The sequence below is a fragment of the Salvelinus fontinalis genome, chromosome 23 (assembly GCF_029448725.1).
Source record: "Salvelinus fontinalis isolate EN_2023a chromosome 23, ASM2944872v1, whole genome shotgun sequence".
In the NCBI taxonomy this organism is placed as follows: domain Eukaryota; kingdom Metazoa; phylum Chordata; class Actinopteri; order Salmoniformes; family Salmonidae; genus Salvelinus; species Salvelinus fontinalis.
This window is the reverse complement of record NC_074687.1, coordinates 38,505,740-38,530,577: the sequence shown is the minus strand read 5'-3', so window position 1 is coordinate 38,530,577 and position 24,838 is coordinate 38,505,740. Positions and strand designations below refer to the sequence as shown.

At 39.9% G+C, this 24,838-nt stretch overlaps 1 protein-coding gene across 5 annotated transcripts; it reads left to right on the top strand.

Moving 5' to 3' along the window:
- Window positions 1-8,027: 8,027 nt before the first annotated feature.
- On the top strand, window positions 8,028-24,081 carry gad1a (glutamate decarboxylase 1a). 5 transcript variants are annotated; one of them, XM_055878759.1, is made up of 17 exons: window positions 8,029-8,509; window positions 9,677-9,757; window positions 11,438-11,500; window positions 13,864-14,004; window positions 14,696-14,938; window positions 15,106-15,196; window positions 17,685-17,797; window positions 17,957-18,072; window positions 18,347-18,426; window positions 18,513-18,567; window positions 19,075-19,191; window positions 19,356-19,420; window positions 19,521-19,599; window positions 19,787-19,936; window positions 20,108-20,215; window positions 20,583-20,672; window positions 20,786-24,081. In XM_055878759.1, the coding sequence occupies exons 1-17, from the start codon at window positions 8,350-8,352 to the stop codon at window positions 20,957-20,959; spliced, it is 1,926 nt and encodes a 641-aa protein (XP_055734734.1). In that variant the 5' UTR covers window positions 8,029-8,349; the 3' UTR covers window positions 20,960-24,081. The 5 variants fall into 5 exon arrangements, with proteins under 5 accessions (XP_055734735.1, XP_055734739.1, XP_055734734.1 ...); XM_055878762.1 differs by having other exon boundaries at window positions 8,030-8,509; window positions 9,585-9,757; XM_055878763.1 differs by lacking the exon at window positions 8,029-8,509 and adding an exon at window positions 9,181-9,201 and having other exon boundaries at window positions 9,585-9,757.
- The last annotated feature ends 757 nt before the right edge of the window (window positions 24,082-24,838 follow it).

Sequence of the window (24,838 nt, the reverse complement as noted above, 5' to 3'; positions counted from 1 at the left end):
GCACCATATTGTTCTTTAAAGCTTTTCTTCTGCTGTAGATTTCTTTAGAGAAATACATTTAGTTTACTTGGAAGTCTCACACATATTTAAGTTCAAAATCTAAACTAAAGTAAGGCATTGATTAGACTGTAGGTACTGTATCACCAAGCCATCATAAATATTGTCGCAAAAAAAAAAAGAAGCCATTGCAGGGCTCCTCTGAGAGCAGCGAAGCACAGCTCCAAGCCCACAAACATTGACATATCAGAAGAAACTCTCAGAGCCATGACAGACCTCTGTCATATGAACTCCGGGCTTGAGGCCCTACTGAAACCAATGCAGTGGCCAGGTTTTGGGATCAGTTAAAACGGACGGCCTTTTCCCCTGCAGCTACAGAGCATGTTTGAAATAATATGCAGTCTAAATAAGTCTACTTAAATCATCCTGTAAACATCGAAATGTTGGACACATGAATGCAAATGGGTATTCTTGAGCCACAAGCATATTGAGGTTTTTCAACTTGGCCTATGCCTGAGATCCAGTAACTCAGTGTTTGATTGAATAGAGACCTTAAAACTCAGTACTTGAGAAAATTCATATCTAAACACTTAATGAGATTGAGTGCTTCATCCAGCTTTCCCACAGGACTTCTCCACATTCCACGGACAAACAATAGTCATCTACAGTACATTCATCACACAAAAGAGGGGAGGGAAGAGGAGGGGGTATTGTGAACCAAATGCATCGGTGGTGATCATTGAAAGGAGTTTTCACCATTTGAACTTTTAAGTCTTGATCCAAATTTCATTATCCTATTATGAAGCAAGGACTTCTAAGGATGCGTTGAACTCATCCATGGAGGCTCTTAATGGCAGACAAAGGCTTTGTTGGCCACTGATTGGCTTTAAACGTCCAAGATAGCCATGATTATAATAACTGTGGAATTATAGAGATTGTTGGGGGGGGGGGGGGGGCATGCACGCACTGTAAAAATAAAGATCTAGTTGTTTCAACTAAATGTTATTAAGTAACTGGTTTTAGGCTGGGTTTCTGTATAAGCACTTTGCGATACCTGCTGATGTAAAAGGGGCTTTCTAAATTCATTTGATTTGACATCCTTTTTTTGTTAACTCAACCTTTTGGTCAAAGTGTTACCTGAACTTAACATTTTTAGTTGGCCCAAACTTAGCTCCAACATGAGAAAACGCAGGCAAAATTTCAGTCGACATAAAATTATGTTTGCACAAATGTTTCGTGTTCATTCAACTAGAAATTATTATTTGGCCTAAAAAAAGGTTGTGGAACTAGTTACGCACACACAGTGCTTTTAACATACATTCTTTTTAACTTACATATTGACATACATGATTACATTGTGCTTGTTTATTTACACAGTATTTCATATGCAGCATGTCCTCACCTGGGATTAGAACTCACAACCTCTTGGTTCACAACATTCCAATCTTCCTGCTACACTAGCTTTGTGGGTGTTCTTTTACTGTATGGCTGTAAATACAAAGCTTACTCACTCCATTAAGTTCAGTTGTATTGTTAGAACATACTATTAGAGTCTGTCTGGTTGTGCAGAGTTATTAACTTCCAATACTTAAGATGATTGTTTGTACAATTACAACACATCCTTAGATTTGATCAAATAGTTAATCATATTGTTTTGATGTTCTGTATCTCTTGACTTCACCTGACATATAGAGGTATACATTTACCTCAGTGCAGTTGCTTGTAAAATGTCATTTAGGGAGTGCTAATCTAGGCCTTGTTGCTGAGAGATTCAACTCTACGATCCGATGAGATCCTGGAGCCTGCTGGTTTTCTGTTCTACCTGATAATGAATTGCACACACTTGGTGTCCCAGCTCTAAATCAGTCCCTGGTTAGAGGGGAACAATGAACATATGCAGTGGAACTGGCTTGGAGGTCTAGAGTTGAGTTTGAGGGCCCTATTTGTTTGGTAAAGAGGCTGGTAATCTTGTTTTGTTAAGGGGCCTTGGGGATCTGACCATGGGCATCATATCAGCTGGAGATGGAATGGATCAGTTGTGCCAGACCCCTGGTGATAGGATGGGAAGTAGGAAGTACTGGTCTCCAAAACACCCTAAAAAAAAGTTATTCACCCTATGTAACTATACACGTGTCTGATATCCTGGTAGTAGTAGTAACTTTGGTCTTGGTGGGATAGCTCCGAGTGTGGAGTGTGGTGGAGACTGGTGGACTCTCCTCATGATGGTGACGCAATATACCTCCTGAGGGCCTGTAAAACAGAGAGATGATGTGAGGTGGCGTGCAGGAACCAGGAAGACATGAGTGACAGGTAGATGTCATGTATATATGCAGTGATTGGTTAGGGGGAGGAGTTAAGTGTGGTACTTGTTTGTGATCTTGAGCTATATTGAACTCATGACTGATTAATTAGGACAGCAGCAGAATCTGAAAGAGGACACGTTTTGTACCACAGGGACTCACCATGAGTCTACTATGACAGGAAGCTGAGCCAAGGCTGAGGTTGAAATAAGTGAAAAGACACAACACTTAACTTCCAACTATTTTAACAAGTGGCTATGAACATGTACACATGACCTGTTAGCTCGTTTTCAGGAATCACCACCACACCACAGCAATTAGGATGTATTACTGTGTAATGTATTGGAAGTGATTTAAACACATAAGGGGTAATTTTCAGGGTTACACCGTGACCACCTGGATCTCTGTCATAACCCAACAGAGGAACCGACTGTAAAGCCATGGGGGCATTGGAATGACAGAGCCTACTTTCTCCCTTATCTCTAATTAGCATGTTATTGAACAAGTTATCTTGATAACTGTTGACTTATCATTGATTAGGTTGTGCTTGCAAAGATGAAAGGTAGTCCTTATTGAGGTGTAATGTAGCAATGTCTTATACTGTGAAACACCAACCATAGTAAAGCCACGTGAGATTGACTTAATTACACTAATTTAATCATCTCAACACTCTTTCCCTCTAAAACGTCTAGCGGAGCCATTTACCAATATTACAAATCTTCAATAATCCATAGTATCCCCAAATTCAATGTTGCACATCAGATATCAACGCTACAGGTGGATAAGTGAATTGCTAATAGGCCATGTGCAATGCACTGATACAATATAATGGTGTATTAGACCAATCCGTTTACTAAACAACATTTCAGTGACAGTGTCTTCAGTCGCGGTACTTTTTAGTTCTAACACGTGGATGTCACCATAATGCCTTATTTATTCCTCTAGGGATCTTCTTTCAATCTTTACTCCATTATCCAATTGCTTTTAACTCAATAAAGAAATAAAGGTTTCTTTTTCATTGTTTGATCATAATTCCTCAGATTTTAACTAGCTTTTTTTGTGAGTCATTTACATTTTTATAAGAAAATTAAAGGATATAAGAAAATTAAAGGATTGTGTTTTTGCATATTTTAATTGGCTTTTAAGGAAAGAGGGTGCAGGGTATTTAACCGTGCAAAATTCTTAAATTGGATTCTAACTTTGACTTATTCTAGTAGGATAGAAAAAAAATGTATGATAGAGAGAGAATTTCATGCCATTTTGATGAAAAGGGATCTAAAAAAGTCAGTACGTGACATTGTCTCACATCAAAACATATCAATTGCATGGTACATACAGTGCCTTCAGAAAGTATTCAAACCCCTTGACTTATTCAACTTTTTGTTGTTGAAGCCTGAATTCAAAATGGATTACATACATTTTTTCTCACCCATCTGCACACAATATCCAATAATGACAAAGTGAAATTTCTAATTTACATAAGTATTCACACCCCTGAGTCAATACATGTTAGAATCACCTTTGGCAGCGATTACAGCTGTGAGTCTTTCTGGGTAAGTCTCTAAGAGCTTTGCATACCTGGATTGTACAATATTTGCACACTATTCTTTTTACAATTCTTCAAGCTCTGTCAAGTTGGTTGTTGATCATTGCTAGATAGCCATTTTCAAGTCTAGCAATAGACTTTCAAGCCGATTTAAGTCAAAACTGTAACTAGGCCACTCAGGAACATTCAATGTCGTGGTAAGCAACTCCAGTGTACATCTAGACTTGTGTTTTAGGTAAATGCCCTGCTGAAATGTGAATTTGTCTATCAGTGTCTGATGGAAACAGACTGAACCAGGTTTTCCTCTAGGATTTTTCCTGTCCTTAGCTCTATTCTGTTTCTTTTTATCAACAAAAAAGCTCCCTAGTCCTTTCCATTGACAAGCATGCCATAACATGATGCAGCCACTAAAATATAAAGAGTGGTACTCAGTGATGTGTTGTGTTGGATTTGCCCCAATCATTTTTGACAGTTTTACTTACCATGCAAACATGGTTTGGAATATGTTTTATTCTGTACAGACTTCTTTCTTTTCACTCTGTCATTTAGGTTAGTATTGCTGAGTAACTAAAATGTTGTTGACCCATCCTCAGTTTTCTCCTATCACAGCCATTAAACTCTGTAACTGTTTTATAGTCACCATTGGCCTCATGGTGAAATCCCTGAGCGGTTTCCTTCCTCTTTCCGGCAACTGAGTTAGGAAGGACACCTGTATCTTTGTAGTGACTTGGTGTATTGATACACCATCCAAAGTGTAATTAATGACTTCATCATGCTCAAAGGGATATTCAATGCTTCCTCATTTTATTTTTACCCATCTGCCAATAGGTGGCCTTCTTTGTGAGACATTGGAAAACCTCCTTGGTCTTTGTGGTTGAATCTGTGTTTGAAATTCACTGCTCGACTGGTGGACATTGCAGATAATTATTGTATCTGTGGTGTACAGAGATGTAGTCATTCAAAAATCATGTTAAACATGATTATTGCACACAGAGGGAGTCAATGCAACTTATTATGTGACTTATTAAACACATTTTTACTCCTGAACTTATCTAGACTTGACATAAAAAAAGGGTTTGAATACTTATTTGAATTCATAACTTTTACATTATGGGGGTTTGTGTGTAGGCCAGTGACACAAAATCTCAAATTAATCAATTTTAAATTCAGGCTGTAACAGCAAAATGTGCACAAAGTCAAGGGGTGAATACTTTATGAAGGCACTGTATATCAATAAAAGTATATAACCTTGTATAACCTTTTTTCCCCAGATGAATGTATTGGTTTTATTCTACACAAAGACCTACACATTCAGAGTCCTATGAATAAAACATAACCTTGAGAATCACGGTTATATCAAAACAACATATTTTGTGACACTGGTTTGAAAAGTTGTGTAAATGCTTGGATTATGCCAACATCAGCGTGTACATCCAAATTGTTTATGGCTTCTTTTCTATCCAAAGGATGCCACATTAGCAGAGCGAAGACATGAATGATTGCTGTGGCAAAGACGTTGATGCAGATGACTGTTGTAACACCATTGACACCCTCTGACAGCTAAGGGGAATCCTCTGACAGCTGCTCCTTCAGAGGAAGAAGGAAGAGAGAGAAGGATCCTACTTCCACATTCAGAAACAGTGAAGCACTCAAGTAAAGATGGCAGCAGTGTCATGGTGCCACTGGCTCTGTGACTGGGCTAGAGGTGAAACGTGCATCATCAATTATAAACCAGGGGATAAATGACCATGATAGCACGAGGTTCAAGTAGGGAAAATAATTCAAAATGTGTCTTGCATCTCATCACAAACAAGGCACAGCATCACATAAGCCTTAGCCAGCTGGGTTAACACATACCTGCCACTTTTAGCTTGAGTGACCATACCGAGTCAGGGCGTCTCAACTGAAAGAGAGCAAGCACACATTACAGGGAAGTGTCCCTATCACTACCCAAGGACATTGGGGTCTCCTTCAGAGGGAAGAGTGTCCCCTAGGCCCTCTGACACTTCCAGAACCATCTGGTCTTTCATCCAGGTAATAGTAGATCTATCAACCCAGGATAGCGCAATTCTGTTTTGCAGATGAAAGACGTCATGGTCGTTTGACTGTATGACCATGGGGGCTCTAACCTGATGTCCAAACCTCTCCACTGCTTCAGCCGTTTTTTCACTGAAATGGAACATACATTTTTGTTATCAACATTGAGCCTTTTCTCTAATAGGCCTAGTCTAGCTTTTGATGAGTGACGACATTATCAATAATAGAGACTCATTTATGAACAGTACTGCCTAGATGTGTTTTTAATGCTCACATTCCCCTTAAATGCTTTATAATAGTGTTTCCCTCGGCATTCTGTGGGCAATCTCTCCGTGGTTATAATACTTTCAAGGTGGTTTCAACACTGGGGTTTGAGGTTTGTCTGGTTTCAATGGTAGGAGGAAGCGCCATCTCCTGGAGACTGCTGTTAATAAGATCTATGCAACGCGATAAAGAGGACTGCATCCTTCACTTTCCTTTGGATGTCAATGAAGATCTGACGTCTGATTTTTAACGACTGTCACTTGATTAATTATGATAAATGTATCAAAACAGATTAATCACAAACATGATACATTGGGATATTCAGGATCACATTGGCAGTATGTTGCCAATCACAATGACTTGAAAAATAGCCCAAATAGAGTTTGCCATAACAGGTCTGACAGCGTCAACTGGAAACCGTTGGAGGAGCTGTCCAGGTGCTGAAAACTCCATAGAAGCACAGCCAAGATCCGCTGAGGTCACATGGGCTCAAGTGGGCAAAAAGGCGCTGCGTGGTCCGACGTCTGCATTGGCCGTGCAGCATTTTACCGTGCTGGGCTTCTGCAGAAGTCAGGGCATTCATACTTCTTGCGCTTCGCGGAGCAGCGCAGAGCTGTTGAGCAGAGCTGTTCCGAAGGAAGTTGTCAAGAAAGTGTGTTTGTATTTATACGGGACCTCCCGCCCCCACCTAGGTCAACCAACCATGTCAATGTGGAACTATATGGCGCTATACGGAGCAAAATTTTGCGAGGTGCACGCCAATGTGTAATGGACCTCAATTTGGCCTCTGCATGTCTCCTGTCAAATAACTTGCATACAGGGAGGGACCAGAACATCTGGTCACAATGTGGACACAGTGGATGGATAAGAGACACATTTTAATAGCATGTGTAGCACAGGAGGCTGCTGAGGGGAGGACGGCTCATAATAATGTCCTGAACAGAGCGAATAGAATGGCATCAAACACATGGTTTCTTTGATACCATTCCACTCATTCTGCTCCAGCCATTACCATGAGCCCATCCTACCCAATTAAGGTGCCACCAACCTCCTGTGATGTGTAGACACATGTCTGAAAATGTGAGCACAATCAGAATATGGCCAAGATTAGGACATAGGACACATATTAGAACCAGGTATATACGAGGCTTCAGAGTCAGACATTTTGAATGGCTTTACTTATTGACCTTACAGCCAAACATAATACTTTGACCTTACTTATTGATTATGCAAGATACTAGATGAAGATAAAAATTCCATGTGCCCAGTATTTATATGAATGATAGTGTTGAAGGATTAAACCTGTAGTCTATAGCCTAGTCTATGAATAGCTTGTTCCTTCGAATCTTATTCTTGCGCACTGGGCCTATTCTTGTTCCGTTCCATTGCACCCATGTAGCTTTGGTATGTAGCAAATCTGATTAATGTGTTGGTTTATTATTAGATTCGTGAAGTATTTGCGGAGTGGCCCACTTCATTTGTGTGGAGTTCTGGGAGGAATCATTGATGATTCATTACTGCCACCTTGTGGATTTTGTTTCAACCTTTACGCACTGACTTTGAATTTCACTGTTTCTTTACCAAAAAACATAAGATAAATGTTGCGCTTTCATCTTAAAATTCGGAAGAAAAGAACACATTGTAGCTTTGGCCAAAATAGCCTACTTGTCTATAAATTTCGTTATTGATAATATATTTATTGTAGCCTACATCGAAAAACAGATGAAGCCATACACGCTGAGATTTCAACAAAACATATTAATCCCACAGAAGAAGACCAACAATAACCTAAAAGGAGATGGTTCTTTTGATTATGGTTCCCTACTATTCCGATTTCACAAGAACAAGCCAAGGAACTCTCTCCTCCCCCCTCCTTCATCCCATATGAGCGTAATGTGTTGCATAGGATCAAACTTCCCAAATCCAGGTTCGTGACCGGGATTCCAAATCAGTTTCCAAATCGAGGTATATAGCCTCAAAGGCTATCAAACACTTACCAAAAGTCACGTTATAGCTGAAAGCGCCACTATTCTGTGTACATTTGCAGACAAAGCGGATCTGTTCGATATTGGGGGCGAATGTTCAGCACCAGAGGAGGTATTGGTGTGACTCATGCGTGCGTAGTAACGAATAAATAGTCAATGCACGCGGCTCTAAATATCAGCAAATCAAACGTAGGCTACTTCTTTAAAAAGGTCACCGTGGATGGGATTTTGTAGACAACTGATATTCAAAACCCTGTTTTTCTTGAAGTGTCAAAAGCGCACCAGACGTTGCGTTGCGTTGCCAAAGGACTTTATTTCACCATCGTCCTATAGTTTCTTTTTGGGGCTCTACTTGGTCACCTGTACCCACCCTCAGCACGGTAAGATGGTTTTTAACAGCGATTATTATCTTACAAGAGCTGGATAAGTGTGCTGTGTTCATTAAAGCTTCATGATAAATTGACGTTTGAGAAGCTCAAACAGGTGTTTTAACATCTTTCATAAACGATTTATAAGATAGACACAGAGAACAATACAAGCTATGCATAGTATTTGTTTGCTGATATTAAAGTTATTGATTGATACAATTGTGGTATCATTAAACTACAGTTCTTTGAGCTTTGACGGAGGGTTTTTCATTGCATGGGCATGCTTTTCCCTTGAAGTGACATTGGCCTGGATAAGGGTCATCACTATTTACAAATCATCCTCTTGATTGAGGAGTCACTATCCTGTTTGTCAATCAATTATGTAAACATAGCATATTTTTTGTCATTATTATAAAATTAATACTTCATTTATCTGAGGTTTGACAGTTCACCTAATTTGCCTATGTGATAAATCACCAGATTAGCTGTTATGGCATAGTTGATCATTTATCAAGGCTAATTCAGTATTTTCACTTTCAATACATGATGTTTTAGGGTTAAACTATTTGTTGCCCAACTGCCCGGGTTACCTTCCTATCATAAAAGGCAGATACATATACAACTCTCTGAAAACAAAGAAATGCACTTGCAGTGATGCCTCATTATCCACATTGACAGCAGAGATCAGGTTGTAGAGTGGATTGGTGAGAATTAATGAGCATCATTGTCGATGTTGATTTGATAAAGCCTAATGTATTTATAGCCAATAAGTTATTTAGCATGTTTTCTCTCATATCTGTAGCCTATGGATTCAGGAAAAAATCATGTGCACTGCAGCCTCAGCCAACCTGTTAATTGATGTTTGAGAATAATTGTAGGCTACTCTGGCTGCCAGACGATGTCGTAGACATGTCTGTCGTGTCCTGTCTCCTTGCTTATTCGTAGTTGTGGATATTTTTGTCAGCGTTTGAATGAGGGATCGATCTTAAAATATCATATTCATACATTTAAAATAGCCTAGATAGGCATGTCATTATTTATATATTTTAAGGCTCAGAGACAGCTATTGTTTTTACTCTCCTTGCAGTGAATGTGACTTTTCATCTTGAATAAAATAAGAGAGGTTTCGCAGAAAGTGACAGCGAGCTTTGGAGTGAGGACATTTGTACTGTATCTTAGGAGTGATGGCGGCGTCTGCACCTTCCTCGTCTGGCAACGAACCGGATCCCAACTCGACAAATTTACGACCACCAGGCTCAAGTAGGTCCATCACAGATAAAACGCTATTTCACTTGTGCTATTTACTTTGTGGGCAATGCCATTAATCATTTCCATGGAGGAAAAAAACTGTACCATTCTAAATGCCTCCCACGCAACAAATCACCGCATCATTGCATGCGCAGCAGACCTCCCGGCATCTGCTTGATAGACGGATCTTGCTGTCAAAATAGGTGATGTCCTCTAAAAACATGAACTGAAGCAATTAGAAAATACTAATGGCTAGACTAGTACCATCATGTCGGTATTGATAAATGCAAAAATCCCAAAAGAATTTAACATAATCTTCCAAAAAAATATACAGCCTTCTTGAATTATTATTCTGCTGTTATAAACCTATTATTATTATTATTGCCTTCCATAAAGAGACTATAGTAGGCTATATTTTTCAGTGTATTTATTCCGTCGTGGTTGAATAAAAAGTGAGAGTGAATTTAATGCTAATTTATTATGTGCAAAGTGGCGTTAATTGTAGCCACACTAAATTGGCCCTAATGGCATGTGTTCAAGCACCTTATTGTACCTTCAGCTGAGGGAGGATGTAGAGATGTAAGCGGCCAACAGCTCTGCCTCAATACTTTTTATTATCCAAGAGCTATTGAAGACAAACATAACTAACCTATAGCCTAGGTTACATTCCAATGAGTTGTCCAAGCACATTCATATTTTTGATGCGAAGCTCGCCACCAACGTCCTATTTTTCTCACATATCATAAAGCTCTGATTTGATATTGACTACACTCCAATGTAAATTATGCATTTGCAAAGGTAAAAGATGAAACCACGAAATTTTATTTTGAATTCAGATCAGATTTAAATGTAGAAAAACTGCACCTCCGTTTTTCTCACCAGAAAATGGATTCAATCAGTGCTGAATTTGCTTGCTTTGGGCTTGATGGTGTGCCAAAGCCATTAGACTGTTGTCATGCCAGTATTAGGCTACATCTATTAATGTGCAACTTCAATTGTGTCTGTATCTCTTTTGACATCAATGCATGACTTACGCGAAAATCCGAATTATGCTCGTGGATCTCAAGTTTATTCCACTCATAATTGGCATAATTATTTGGCATTACACACGTCTTATTTCAGATATTTCTGTTGCCTTTGCATTTGCCTTCGTGGGTGTGACATTGGCGTAGATTTGGTCCAGATATATTTGATTTGTGATCCTAAGCAGCGGTTAAACGTCATTCTGTGTGGAGCTGCCTGTCCCTTCCACTGGCCGCTTTTCCAGTGGAAGGGACACAGACACACACCAACTCCCCACCTCCCCAATTTAATCCCTGGAAGTCCTTGATAGCGACGTAATGCTCAGCCCTTTTTGTCACTGGCCAATGTCTGGTGATGCATGTATGATCTTTTCAGCATCTTCTCACCCAATTAGGTCCTTAGCACAGTCAGAAATGGCTAAATCGTGGAATGTTCAGCTGAAATGCCACGTTATAGGCCTATGGCCATAGTGGTATCATTTGGGATGGAGCAGATGATTTACAACACACACAGATACATGTTAATTGATAGTCGTATGCATTGTTTTATCCAACATGCTTCAATATTTTCTCATCCATCACTTTGAGTTTGGGAGTATTTTTGCAGAAATAATATGCACTTCAGGCCTAATGTAAGGGCCTTCTCAATAGTTTTCCAAAATTATTTTAGGCTATGACGCTTGGTGTGGAGTTGCTCACGGATGTTCTAGAAAATTGGGAATGAAGATATGTGGTAAGTTTACTATTTTCATGTCATTAATTTCGTGGACCTCATAATACATGTTCATGTAGGCTTTTGTTCTTATGTGTCTTTTAGAATGCAACTAGTCCTACGTCAAAATAATTATATCAATATCATCAGTTACATAATGTAGGCTACGTTGCATATTTTATGTGTTTCTCAACGTCGAGCAAGCATACCATTCTGATATCTGATGAATAGGCTATTAGCCATACTGTTTTGGGCTAATACACAAAGACTGTGCAGCCTGGGCGGCTGTGATTACTTGCTCTTTGAATGCCTTCTGCCCCTTTTCTTCTTTCTCTGGTCGCATGAGTGGGTTTTCATGCAGAAAGAATCAAAATGGCCATATTGATTATTACCACTGAATTTATAGTAACAAACCTGTTTTTTAATCAATATTAAAATCAGTTTGAAAAACAGCAGAGACTAGCTATTGGTCCAAAAAGAACTATAGGTCTACGTTGGCACGTCCCAAAATGGAATATGAGCTCTCTTTAGCCTTGGGTATGTTTTCAATGTGGGTGTTTTCTTACCTTGCTTTAAAAAAAATATAGAATTCTTAATAAAATCGTACTATTGCGCCCTCTTATGGCCTACCTGGAAAAACATATACGTTTGCCAATGCTTAATGACCTTGGAATAAACAAATAGCCGGATAAATTATGCAACCCCCTTTTCATTATTTTTAGGTAATTTCGACTGAAACATGAACATGTACAGTTGATTTTACTACATTCATTGTAGTTATCCACAAGTAAGATAGCCAATCTTTATATTTGCTGAGCCAAATCTTAATATTGTATTATACGCACCTGCCTTTGTCTTTTTCTCAACATATATCGGTAGCCTCTGAGCTGGTGTCATTTATTAAAGAGCTATATTTGGTGGAATGATATGTATCGGTCCTTATCGGGATGCGAGTCCATCAGAAGAGAAAAGATTACTCTCATCATGATAGTCATCTTTTCTGCTCCAGGGAATTCAAATCGCAATTCGTCAAGGTTCTGTTTTGCAGAGATAGTAGGACTACTGTCAGTCTTCTCCACAATACGCACCGATTAAGTGGAAGCAAAATGCATTAGCCCTATCTGATATGGCCAAGCGTTGAGTCTATTGTGCCATCAGGGCCAATCAAGGACCAACAGTGTAGACCTATTTTAATTTTACCAGGCAAGTCATTTAAGAAGTAATTCTTATTTACAATTACGGCCCTATGGGCCTCCCAATCACGGCCGGATATGATAGATTCGAAACAGGGTGACGCCTCTTGCACTGAGGTACCTTAGACCGCTGCGCCACTCGGGAGCCCTACGGAAAGGAAAGGATAAATCAAGTTTCATGTTTCAATCCGATATTTACGCAATTTTTATGTTTTGGTTTTATCTGATATAGGCCTATAGGCCCGTTTTCCACTTTTCATCTCTGTTTATTAAGTGCAATAATATTGGTCTAAAAACAACATCAAAAGCTTGACCTAGTGAAATGTTGGATTTATGCTTATTCGGGGTATAATCTAACATATCCTTTCTGAATATGAAATAATAGAATTATCTACAATTAGTCTATATTGAAAACGAAATACAATGAATTAACAGTAAAAATACATCAAACTATCATCTCTGGATACACTTTTATGTACTTTTATCTATTACTCTAAAAGGGTGTGGGATATGGCATATCGTTGAGTTTCACATCTTGTAGGCCTAGCTAGTTTATCTGAAATATTGCGTTGTTGATTGTAAAATAAGATCATAAATAAGATCACATTGCAGGAATTTGTATTACTAATAATCTTAGCAGAAGATTTGGAATAGGTGATCTTTTTTTCGAGGGCCAACCTAGAAATACATTTTTGAAAAAAAAAAAAAAAAACGGTATTCGTTAAATAAGATTTGAGTTAATGTGGTGTCCTCCACAGGTCTATGAGCAGATATGCTATAAAATGTCCCATATATCATCACAGCCCAGTCCAACTATTAGGTTCAGGCTTTAAGGACATCGGTTCACTTCATTGTGTGCTGTTCCCTGCTTACTGAAGTGGAATCTGTCGGAGGGAATTAATACGAATTTACAGCTACACGAAATGACGGCTATTTGTTTTTGCTTGACTGGCTTTTGGTGCTGCTGTCACTGGGCTCAACCTCCCACTGACTCTTCTTCCCATAAAAAGGCTTCCCGGGACAGGATGGGAATTTTCTCAAAACCAACCCACACCACGTCATTGTCAGCTCAATCAGTGAGAGACATTTAGGCATGTGTTTTGAGTAAAAAGGGTGTCATCAAAATGTTTGGGATTGGGAGTGATGATAGTAATCACTCATTTCAGTCCTCTGCCCTTTGCAACAATTTAGGATTTTTGCAGAAGAACAACAACCTCGAGGAGAAGATTAGTTCCTTCAAGGAAAGATCGTCTAAGGACCTGCTGGATAACAGCGACAGGGATTCCCGTTTCAGACGCACCGAGACGGACTTTTCCAATCTATTTGCTAGAGGTAGATGTCCGGATTATTTTCATTATGGGAAAAGTAGCCCTATGAATAAAATGATGTAGGGAACTTGTTGATGTTCGTTTTGTTCAGTTGTTTTACATGGAGCATGAGTCAATTTAAAATCTTAAATGTTGTTACTGATGCAAAGATTAGCCTGATTTGATCTGGTTTGAAAATACGAAATCTTTATAATCAGTCTGAATCTCTGGGATTTCTTTCAATTTAGTGATGTTTGATGATAAAATGTCTTTTAAAAAAAATAACTTTTTGGGGAAAATAATAAAACCCTAAATCATTAGGTTGTTAGTAATTTAAATTGAATTGATTGCTATGCCTATTTGAAATCAATATTCACCATTTGGTTTACCATAATGATCGGCTAGATCAAGTTGTAATAGCTGTAAAATAGCATAGGCTACTCCAGGATACTCACTGAAGAAATACCAAAAAGAGTAATTCATTTGTTGCTGAAAATGACATTCTAATTTATACCAGCTTTAGAGAAGAAAACCAAATAAATAGTTTACAAGATGTGAAGTAGAATGAAGTCATGACACATTCTACAGAAGATTGTGAAAGTAAGCTCTTAAAAACATCCTCAAGTGATGAAGGATGCAAACAAAAGTGACAAATTTATTTTTCGAAAATGAGAAAAACACAAATATTGTTGACATGCTTCAATTTCTCACTCTAGATTTATTACCAGCTAAAAATGGAGAGGAGCCAACTATGCAGTTTTTGTTGGAGGTGGTGGATATTCTCACAAACTACGTCCGGAAGACCTTCGACAGATCCACCAAGGTCCTGGACTTCCACCACCCCCACCAGCTGCTGGAAGGCATGGAGGGCTTCAACCTGGAGCTGTCTGACCAACCTGAATCTCTGGAGCAGATCCTGGTGGACTGCAGGGATACCCTGAAATATGGAGTGAGAACAGGTGAGGACAGAGGAGACAGAGGCATAAAGCATGGCTAACCCCCCAGCACAATCAATATCTCTCATTTGTCTACAATGTGGTTTAATGATTACAGATAAGCCCATAGTTGAATGATGAAGCTTTCATGAGAAATGTATTAAAGACAAATGGTGTTGTCTCCCTCCCAGGTCACCCCAGGTTTTTCAATCAGCTATCTACTGGCTTAGACATCATTGGCTTGTCAGGAGAATGGCTCACCTCCACTGCAAACACTAACATGTGAGTGGGCTTTATCTCCCCACAGTTATTACACATTTGATATAATACATTTATACATGTTTATTATTGACAGGAACTTTAGATTTTGTAAATATGTGTATAGTATTAAAGTAGTCCTGTCAATTTTGTAAACAATGTGCCTAAACAAAGGATCTTAGTAAGAGTTGCATAACATAGTTTTCGTTTTAGGCTGTGATTGTGATAAGAGGTTGAAGGATCTAATTTGGCAGAGAGGGGATTTCGTTTGGTTTAAGGCGTTGAAGAAAAATGACAATTCCTACCATTTCAAATTGCCTCAGAAGATTTCATTTGAAGATGAAGATCAGTGGAAGTGACATATTTAGGGCCCTTCATAAGCTTCTAAGTGAAAGATCCCAAGGATGCTCCTACAGACTGCCTTTTAAGCAAGTAAAAAGTGAGAGTTGTGAGTTCACTATCTGTTTGCTTTATTATTGTTGTTGACCGACACTGTGGCTGTAGTCAGATAATACAGCCCTGCAGACAAACTAAATTGCATATTGATTAGCATTCAAAGTTATATTGGGTGGTTGTTTTATGGAATGCTCTTTGCCTCAGAGATAATGGTTCCACAACATAATGAGATATGCCCCTGAGATCTTCTGCGCGAATGTGAACAATAGACATTGTGATTCAATATTGCTTTTCCCGGTGGAAAGGAAATCTGTAAGAGACAGCATGGTGATACACCAGGTGCCCAGGGACTTGTCCAAGAGAAAAGTTGATGCTTCGTTGGCCATGGACTATTGTTGACCAGTACACACAGATTACCAGCGGAGGCTGCCAGGTCAGTTAAGGCACCGGTCAGAGTGTATCAGCTGCTGTACAATGCTGATCTTGTCAATGATGTCTGCCTGGGAACCCGTCACAGCATTGTAAAATCATCATTACAAAAAAAACACACGATATGAAAAATATTGTGTTGTGAACATTGATAAAACATTGCATTTCTGAGTGGTAATAATCAGAGTAATCTGTGTGGTCATGGTCAATTTCCATCATTTTTTGGCCTAAACACAGCTCACCACCAAGGCTGGTCTTCTTCATGTCAGGGGTTCAATTATTCATTTTGCCTGGCCCTGGACTTAATTAAAAGTTCAACACATGGCCTGGCTGACTTGACCTTCTATGTATTGTAATCCTCAATGGATGTATCCCTCTTTGCCCCCAGTGTTTTGAAGAGTGTTTAGTTGGTCCAGCTCATGGGATTGATATGGTGTCGAAGATCTCCTGGTGAGAGTGTTGCCACCCTGCGTATGCTATATATCAACACTACTGTGGACAAGTTGAATCAGAGGGTTGGCTCTGACTGCATACATATTTGTTATTTGCATTAGCTAATTACTCCATCATTATTAATTACCCCTGACACGTATTGATTGCCACTAATAGGTTGACAATCACGTCCCAGGGTTATCATCAGGATTACTCTACATAAGTGAGCGAGTGCAAATTCATTTGGGACAATAGCTCCGGACTCTTTTTAAACATTTCTGCTGGATATGATGAGCCAGAGAACAAAACAAAACAAGTGCTATGTGTATGGCACAGTGTGATACACTGCATTGCCCCACTAATGCATTGACTCATTGCATGAATAGACAGGCAGTGTAATGAGAAGAGCATTGGGCAGGACATAGTGAAGATAGATGAGTTAGATGGGGATCCATTTCATTCTACATTGATATTGCACTACCCTGCAGGAAGTTTCTAATGATATGGAAACATTCCTTTGATGTTGTAATTGTGATTGCATCGAATAAACATGATTGTAATGATATAATTCCTATTCTAAAGGAGAAACGACCATTCTTCCATCATTACTCTCTGAGAGACGGGCCATGAGGGTAATATACTGTTTTAATTAAAAACACATTCAAAACAAGCTCAGTGGAAGCTGGCCTCAAGACAAACCTCCGACACAAAGGCAATGACGCTCTGATTGTGTTGCATCACGTTTCCTAGCCTCTTCTTCTTGCGAACTCAGAGACAGGCGTTCCCTCTTGGTGGAATATTCTTAATGGACTTCAGACTGTGTGACATTGATGTTCTTTCTCATTCCACTCCAACAAATGGTATCGGTAACACAGTGTAACAGAGCTGTCACTGAATCGTGACGGCGTTAAAAGTAGTAAGCGTGTTCCATTCTTTTCTCTGGCTTCAACGTGGCATTGCTCAATATACACAATAAGAAACTTATGTAATGACAATTCAACAAAACAACACCATTTAAATCTATTTTGCACAAAGAAAAATAGACAAAATAATCTACAATTATTGGCCTTCATCACAATGGTGATGCATGGTGATGCCTTATCCTGGGATTCTGCCACCTGCCTTCATTGATTCTGTTTATGTCAATATAGACAATGTAGATATGAGAAACAAATGGCAATAGGAGAGTTCTAGACCAATGATAGAATGGATTTCTATTGGTAGTGGGTAACTGGAGACAGGTGCTCTGTTTCAGGTTCACCTATGAGATCGCCCCAGTCTTCGTGCTCATGGAACAGCTGACGCTGAAGAAGATGAGGGAGATCATTGGCTGGCCTGATGGAGAGGGCGATGGGATATTCTCACCAGGTGAGTGCGAAGCCAATTCTGATGAACGGTTATGAATTCAGCCATGCCTTGAGAATCTGAGATGGGAATAAACCTACCATTACAGATGAATATTCCTTACACAAGCCTTCAGATAATCGAATGCAGTTTAGTGAAAGATTATATGCAACGTTTGTGCAGGTGGAGCGATATCCAACATGTACAGTGTGATGATCGCCCGCTACAAGTTCTTCCCTGAAGTCAAGACCAAAGGCATGACTGCTGCCCCCAGACTGGTGCTCTTCACCTCCGAGCATGTAAATCTCATCCTAACATCTGAGCAGAACATTAATTTCCACCACACAACAGGTCTCCAGTCTCATAAGCAGTATTGTATTACCAAGACAAAGTCTTATTGTTATTTATTGTCACTGCTTGATTGACCCTGTCTATTCTGTAGAAAGGGTTTGTGGCATGCCTGATTCAAAGCAACACAACAAATACAACCATTGGACAATACATCAGCTGACTATATGCCAGAGCTCAGCTGATAGGTTCGTAGTCTAATGTCATGCTCATGTGTTTTGTCAGAGCCACTACTCTATAAAGAAAGCCAGTGCTGCTCTGGGCTTTGGAACAGAAAACCTGATCCTGTTGAGCACAGATGAGAGGTTTGTGGAGCCACGTCCAATACACTGCACTGAATGAAACAACCCAGTGAGAACATCCCTTTGACATGTCTTGTTTGCTTCTCTAGAGGGAGAGTCATTCCCGCTGATTTGGAAGCCAAGGTCATCGATGCCAAGGCGAGGGTGAGTTTTCAAACTGTCAGCCAATCAACTTCAAACTGTGGATTTGTACCCCCTGAAAACATGAAACACCTTCTGTTTGTTTCTGCACAATGATGCGATGCACTGACACTGAATTCTAATGAGAACAGCTGCCTAATATGAATCTAGTCATCTGAATACTCCGGTCGTCAGGTAATCTTACATGTTTACAAAATAAAAACATGTCTACTTTCATTTTAGGGTTAGTACTTATGCCTCCTTAAGTATTATCTTACCTACTGCCACTAGCTCCAAAGCACAGTCTCCTGAAGCTAGTTCCGTTACAGGAGAGAGGTGATAGCAGGCTGTCTGCAATGAACGTGCAGTTCTGGTGTTACAAAGGCTTGCCAAGAGAAATAGTCCAATGTCATTTAAATCTGCTCTAACCCATTCATATTATGTCAAAGATTACAGAAAAATAATGCAACAATTTCAATTCACTCCAATAACACAAGACTCCATATTCATTCTCATGGTGTGTGCTTGCAGGGTTGTGTCCCAATGTTCGTGAATGCTACAGCTGGTTCCACAGTGTATGGAGCATTTGATCCCATCCACGAGATTGCAGACATCTGCGAGAAATACAACATGTGGTTACATGTGGATGTAAGTGCGTCTTCCTACTATGAATACAGTAAGGTTAGGGTGATGTAGATCATTTCAGGGTTAATTGCAACACATTTCAATGGTCGGCTGAGCTTTAGTTTGAACATATAAGCCACTTGCGTGTCTAATCCTTATCCTCAAAACAAACTGTTGTCTTTGTTTAGGGTGCGTGGGGAGGAGGCCTACTGATGTCCAGGAAGCACAGGCACAAGCTGTGTGGCGTAGAGAGGTAGGCTACAGCCCTGAGAAGATATCCTTTTTAAACCAATCACACACACTCATTGATGGGGACTGTGGCCTGTCTTACAGTCTGTGTTCCATGTTTGCAGGGCCAACTCGGTCACCTGGAACCCTCACAAGATGATGGGTGTGCCACTGCAGTGCTCTGCCATTCTGGTCAGAGAGAGGGTAAGAGCAATACTGATAGATGGGTTATCATCCCTTATGAATGCCATGAAACCACACTTAAGTTAAGTCAGAGGTCACAGAGAGTTGGCTACTATTCTTATGAATATAGCCCAGTTTGAAGGCACCGTTGAACTTGAAGTCTCTGCCTTTCGTCCTTGTCCGTTAACCACACCATTGATCTTTACAGGGAGTTTTATCAGGCTGCAACTCCATGTGTGCTGGCTACCTCTTCCAACCAGACAAACAGTACGATGTATCGTACGACACGGGGGACAAGGCCATCCAGTGTGGACGACATGTAGATATCTTCAAATTCTGGCTCATGTGGAAAGCGAAGGTAATGTGCACAAATCTCTCCAAGCTCTTATTGCAATACTTAATCAGGTTTTAAAGCGTTAGCATGGAACAGGGATTGATCTTGGATGCTGATCTTGGCTCATGGAACAGAAAACGGGTAGTTGTTGATATGAATGATCTGTCTATGTTTTGTGTATTTCCACTCCAACAGGGAACAATAGGGTTTGAACAGCACATCGACAAGTGTTTGGACCTCTCGCATTATCTCTACACTAAAATAAAGGGTCGCGAGGGCTATCAGATGGTGTTCGATGGAGAGGTGAGATTTTTTCCCCCTTCATTTACTACTTGGTTCTGTTTCCAAAAACAGCAATATCTTTTAATGGATTACCCTATTAGAGCGTGAGAGGAATTACATATCTGATTAATATGAACTCATTAACTGAGATGCCCAATAGTATTCTGAGCAACACAATGTAGTGAGGCAGGCCAACTCTCCTCCCTGTCTGCCTGTAGAGGTGGTGCTAGGCTTTAGAATCCCCAGTTGAACTCCTTGTGGATTTATGAACTTGCCTTGCAGAGCCTCAGATCTCAGTTTGGTCTCTTAGTGAGGTTGGCTACTTCTTCTTTAGACACTCTATTGAGTAAAGACACGGACAAACAATGTTGCTGTTTTCTTTCCACAGCCCCAGCACACGAATGTCTGCTTCTGGTACCTTCCGCCAGGCATTCGTGACATGCCCGATGGTCAGGAGAAGAGGGAGAAGTTGCATAAGGTAAGGAGTAAAGGACTCGTCAGCTTCGGCCCATGAAGACTATATTCTGTATTCAGATGAGACAGCACTGACCTACTGTACATTTCTCTGAATTTTCCTTGCCTCTAAACCAGGTGGCCCCCAAGATCAAGTCATTGATGATGGAGTCTGGAACCACTATGGTTGGCTACCAGCCTCAGGGAGACAAGGTCAACTTCTTCCGCATGGTCATCTCCAATCCTGCCGCCACCAGGTCAGATATCGACTTCTTGACCGATGAGATTGAGAGACTGGGGCAGGACTTGTAATGGCCACACCCATTAGGAGGATGTTGCCCTTTGACCTTTCGTTCTCAGCTTTGTCATGTCCAGCTCTAAAAAGACCCTGAGCTACACTGAGCTTCATATTCCTGTTGTCTCTTGACCAATCATGTAGGACTTTGAATCTTCAGCTGCTTGTAGGTCTTTTTAGACCACAGGTAACCTTCAGAATAATAAATGTGGGTCTCATATGTTTCCTGTCTGTTCTGTCTTTTAGCAGTGACTATGCCATTGTTAGATTTAACTATTGTACAGTATAGCCTATGTAAGAGAATACATATTCACATACTGAGTGACCTTGAGCGACCTTTTCAGTAGAGACAGAGGACAATGCAAGGGACCTCATGGCATAGATATGTACAGTATTGTAATATACAGTACCAGTCAAAAGTTTGGAGACACCTACTCATTCCAGGAGTTTTCTTTATTATTACTATTTTCTATGTTGTAGAATAGTAGTGAAGACATCAAAAGTATGAAATAACACATATGTAATCATGTAGGAACCAAAAAAGTGTTAAACAAATCAAAATATATTTTATATTTGAGATTCTTCAAAGTAGCCACCATTTGCCTTGATGACAGCTTTGCACACTCTTGGCATTCTCTCAACCAGCTTCATGCTTTTCCAACAGTCTTGAAGGAGTTCCCACATATGCTGAGCACTTGTTGGCTGCTTTTCCTTCACTCTGCGGTCCAACTCATCACAAACCATCTCAATTGGGTTGAGGTCGGGTGATTGTGGAGGCCAGGTCATCTGATGCAGCACTCCATCACTCTCCTTCTTGGTCAAATAGCCCTTACACAGCCTGGATGTGTGTTGGGCATTGTCCTGTTGAAAACAAATGATTGTCCCACTATGCACAAACCAGATGGGATGGCGTATCGCTGCAGAATGCTGTGGTAGCCATGCTGGTTAAGTGTGCCTTGAATTCTAAATAAATCACAGACAGTCACCAGCAAAGCACCCCCACACCATCACAACTCTTCCTCCATGCTTCACGGTGGGAACTACACATGCGGAGATCATCCGTTCACCTACTCTGCATCTCACAAATAACCAAAAATCTCAAATTTGGACTCATCAGACCAAAGGACAGATTTCCACCGGTCTAATGTCCATTGCTCGTGTTTCTTGGCCCAAGCAAGTCTCTTTTTCTTATTGGTGTCCTTTAGTAGTGGTTTCTTTGCAGCAATTCGACCATGAAGGCCTGATTCATGCAGTCTCCTCTAAACAGTTAATGTTGAGATGTGTCTGTTACTTGAACTCTGCATTTATTTGGGCTGCAATCTAAGGTGCAGTTAACTCTAATGAACTTATCCTCTGCAGCAGAGGTCTCCTTTCCTGTGACGATCCTCATGAGAGCCAGTTTCATCATAGCGCTTGATGGTTTTTGTGATTGCACTTGAAGAAATGTTCAAAGTTCTTGACATTTTCCGTACTGACTGACCTTCATGTCTTAAAGTAATGATGGACTGTTGTTTCTCTTTGCTTATTTGAGCTGTTCTTGTCATAATATAGAATTGGTCTTTTATCAAATAGGGCTATACTCTGTATACCATCCCTACCGTGTCACAACACAACCGATTGGCTCAAACGCATTAAGAAGGAAAGAAGTTCCACAAATTCACTTTTAACAAGGTACACCTGATAATTGAAATGCATTCCAGTTGCCTACCCCATGAAGCTGGTTGAGAGAATGTCAAGAGTGTGCAAAGCTGTCATCAAGGCAAAGGGTGGCTACTTTGAAGAATCTCAAATATAAAATATATTTTGATTTGTTCAACACTTTTTTTGTTACTACATGATTCCATATGTGTTATTTCATACTTTTGATATCTTCACAATTATTATACTATGTAGAAAATAGTAAAAAAAAAAAAGAAAAAAAAAGAAGAAAAACCCTTGAATGAGTAGCTGCGTCCAAACTTGAATGGTACTGTATATATATTATAATGTACTGAATATTGGTGCTGTGTGTTGTCTATGTAGTTATTAAGCCAGGTGCACTGTATGCAACACCACATTGTATCTGGTTTTCCCCTTTCATATTAAGTAGAGGAAATATGTAACAGTCATTGTAACAGGTACTGTATTCTATTGCTGCGTTTTTAGAGCTAATGAATTTTGTCCAGATTGTGTATAGTATTGTTACATTGCTTTTGTGGCAAATATATGTCCTAGTTTTTCAGTAACACATGTTCAAATGATTATAAAAACCACTAAATATAAGTATTTAATAGATTAATCACTTTATTTATATTGTTATCTATTCCATTTGTAATGTGTCCTTACTTGTATTTTGAAAGGCTACTGTGTTTCGAATAAGCATATTAAAGGTATTTTAGTGTATTTGTGAACCAAAGAAGGGTATACTTACAAATATATATAAATAAATCCCTTAATATAACCAATAGATGGATTAAGATATTTATATAAGAATATGTAACTCAGTCACCACCCTTAACCTTAGTGCAATCTTTGTTGTGTAACTGTGATATGTCATTGTGAATCACATTGACTGAATGTTATAGTGTCACACGACTAGCTGTGGGAGGGAAGCTGAGCTCTGGCAGCAAATTTGCTGGTTCTTTAGGGCTCTATTCAATCTGTATCGCTGAAGAGTTGCAGATTGCGCAATAGAAATTGAAAGGTAATTTCCCGTTGAGCCGACATATGTAGCGTTTACCGTGAATGCAGTCTTCACTATAATGCGGGAACATTGCCTTTAAATTCAAATCATCTATAAACTATGTCATGGATTTTCTGGTCTTTATGTGACCCACGTGTGGACAATATTATCCCTTAAGAGACCAATTGTTTGTCATTGAGATGTTGACAAAACAAACGCACAGTCATGATGATGATATTGTTTCTGTGATAAGATTGATTGAATACATTCCTCGGTGAGTCGGATGGAGATCCCCTGTCAAGGTAGCCACTTTAGCCTCATACTAAGTACAGAACATTACTGTCTTATTGACAGCACCAATAAAAATCTCAGCTTTAACACATTTTTTGGGGCATTTTTTGCAGTTATTATTAATGAGGACCAATGATCATCTGCAATGAATAAATCTGTGGCTATGAGTCCGGTCGACAAGTGAAATGGCTTGCTGTTTTTAATTCCGTACAGTGTGCAGTAATATTCCCTCAGGGGTCCTGTGTTTGGTGGCTGAATAAGAAAAAGGCTTTTGGTGACAGACCTGCCTTTATGGACGCGGGTCAGCCAGGGGGAACAGCAATGATGTGAGAGAAATTTTGAGATGATTTACCTCAGAAGACCCTCTGCCTTTGCCACCCACCTTCCATTCATCGTCAGAGGCAGCAGAATGCAATTATCTCAACGGTACACTGGCATGTTCAAATACTCCGCATTTACAACATATTCATATTTCTGATAGCCCAGAAATGGAAGGTGCAGTATCAAAGTCCAGTATGGGCAGTAGAAATTAGCAATTAATGTATTGGTTTTTTCAACCATGGCCTGTGAACTGATTAGCCCCTCACTCCCCCAGGCCGAAGATCTAGTATGAGCAAATGTCTATGTATTTCCAGTGCCTTGTCCAAATTCTCCAAAGACCCTATGTGATTATCATTCCCCATTCCTCAAATTAATCACCCTGGAGGGGAGTTTTATTGGCTGATCATCTCACAGCTGAGCTTTCACGAGACCCCGCTGTGTACTCCACTCCTCTCATTACTCATACTTTGAAGATATTTATCATAAAACGCATCACACTGTGCTTCCTTTACATTTTTTATCTCTCAGAGAAGCCAATTTCAAGGCTCTGCCTGGGTGCATTTTATCTGAATCCAGTCGTACAGGAGCGGAGTGTTTGAGCGGTGCTAGGCCAGCAACTACC

Coding starts and splice junctions, on each gene's coding strand:
- gad1a (XM_055878759.1), top strand. CDS start 8,350: ATGGGATTTTGTAGACAACTGATATTCAAAACCCTGTTTTTCTTGAAG. Junction 11,501..13,863: donor ATTGGGAATGAAGATATGTG/GTAAGTTTACTA, acceptor GCAACAATTTAG/GATTTTTGCAGAAGAACAAC. Junction 14,005..14,695: donor TTCCAATCTATTTGCTAGAG/GTAGATGTCCGG, acceptor TTCTCACTCTAG/ATTTATTACCAGCTAAAAAT.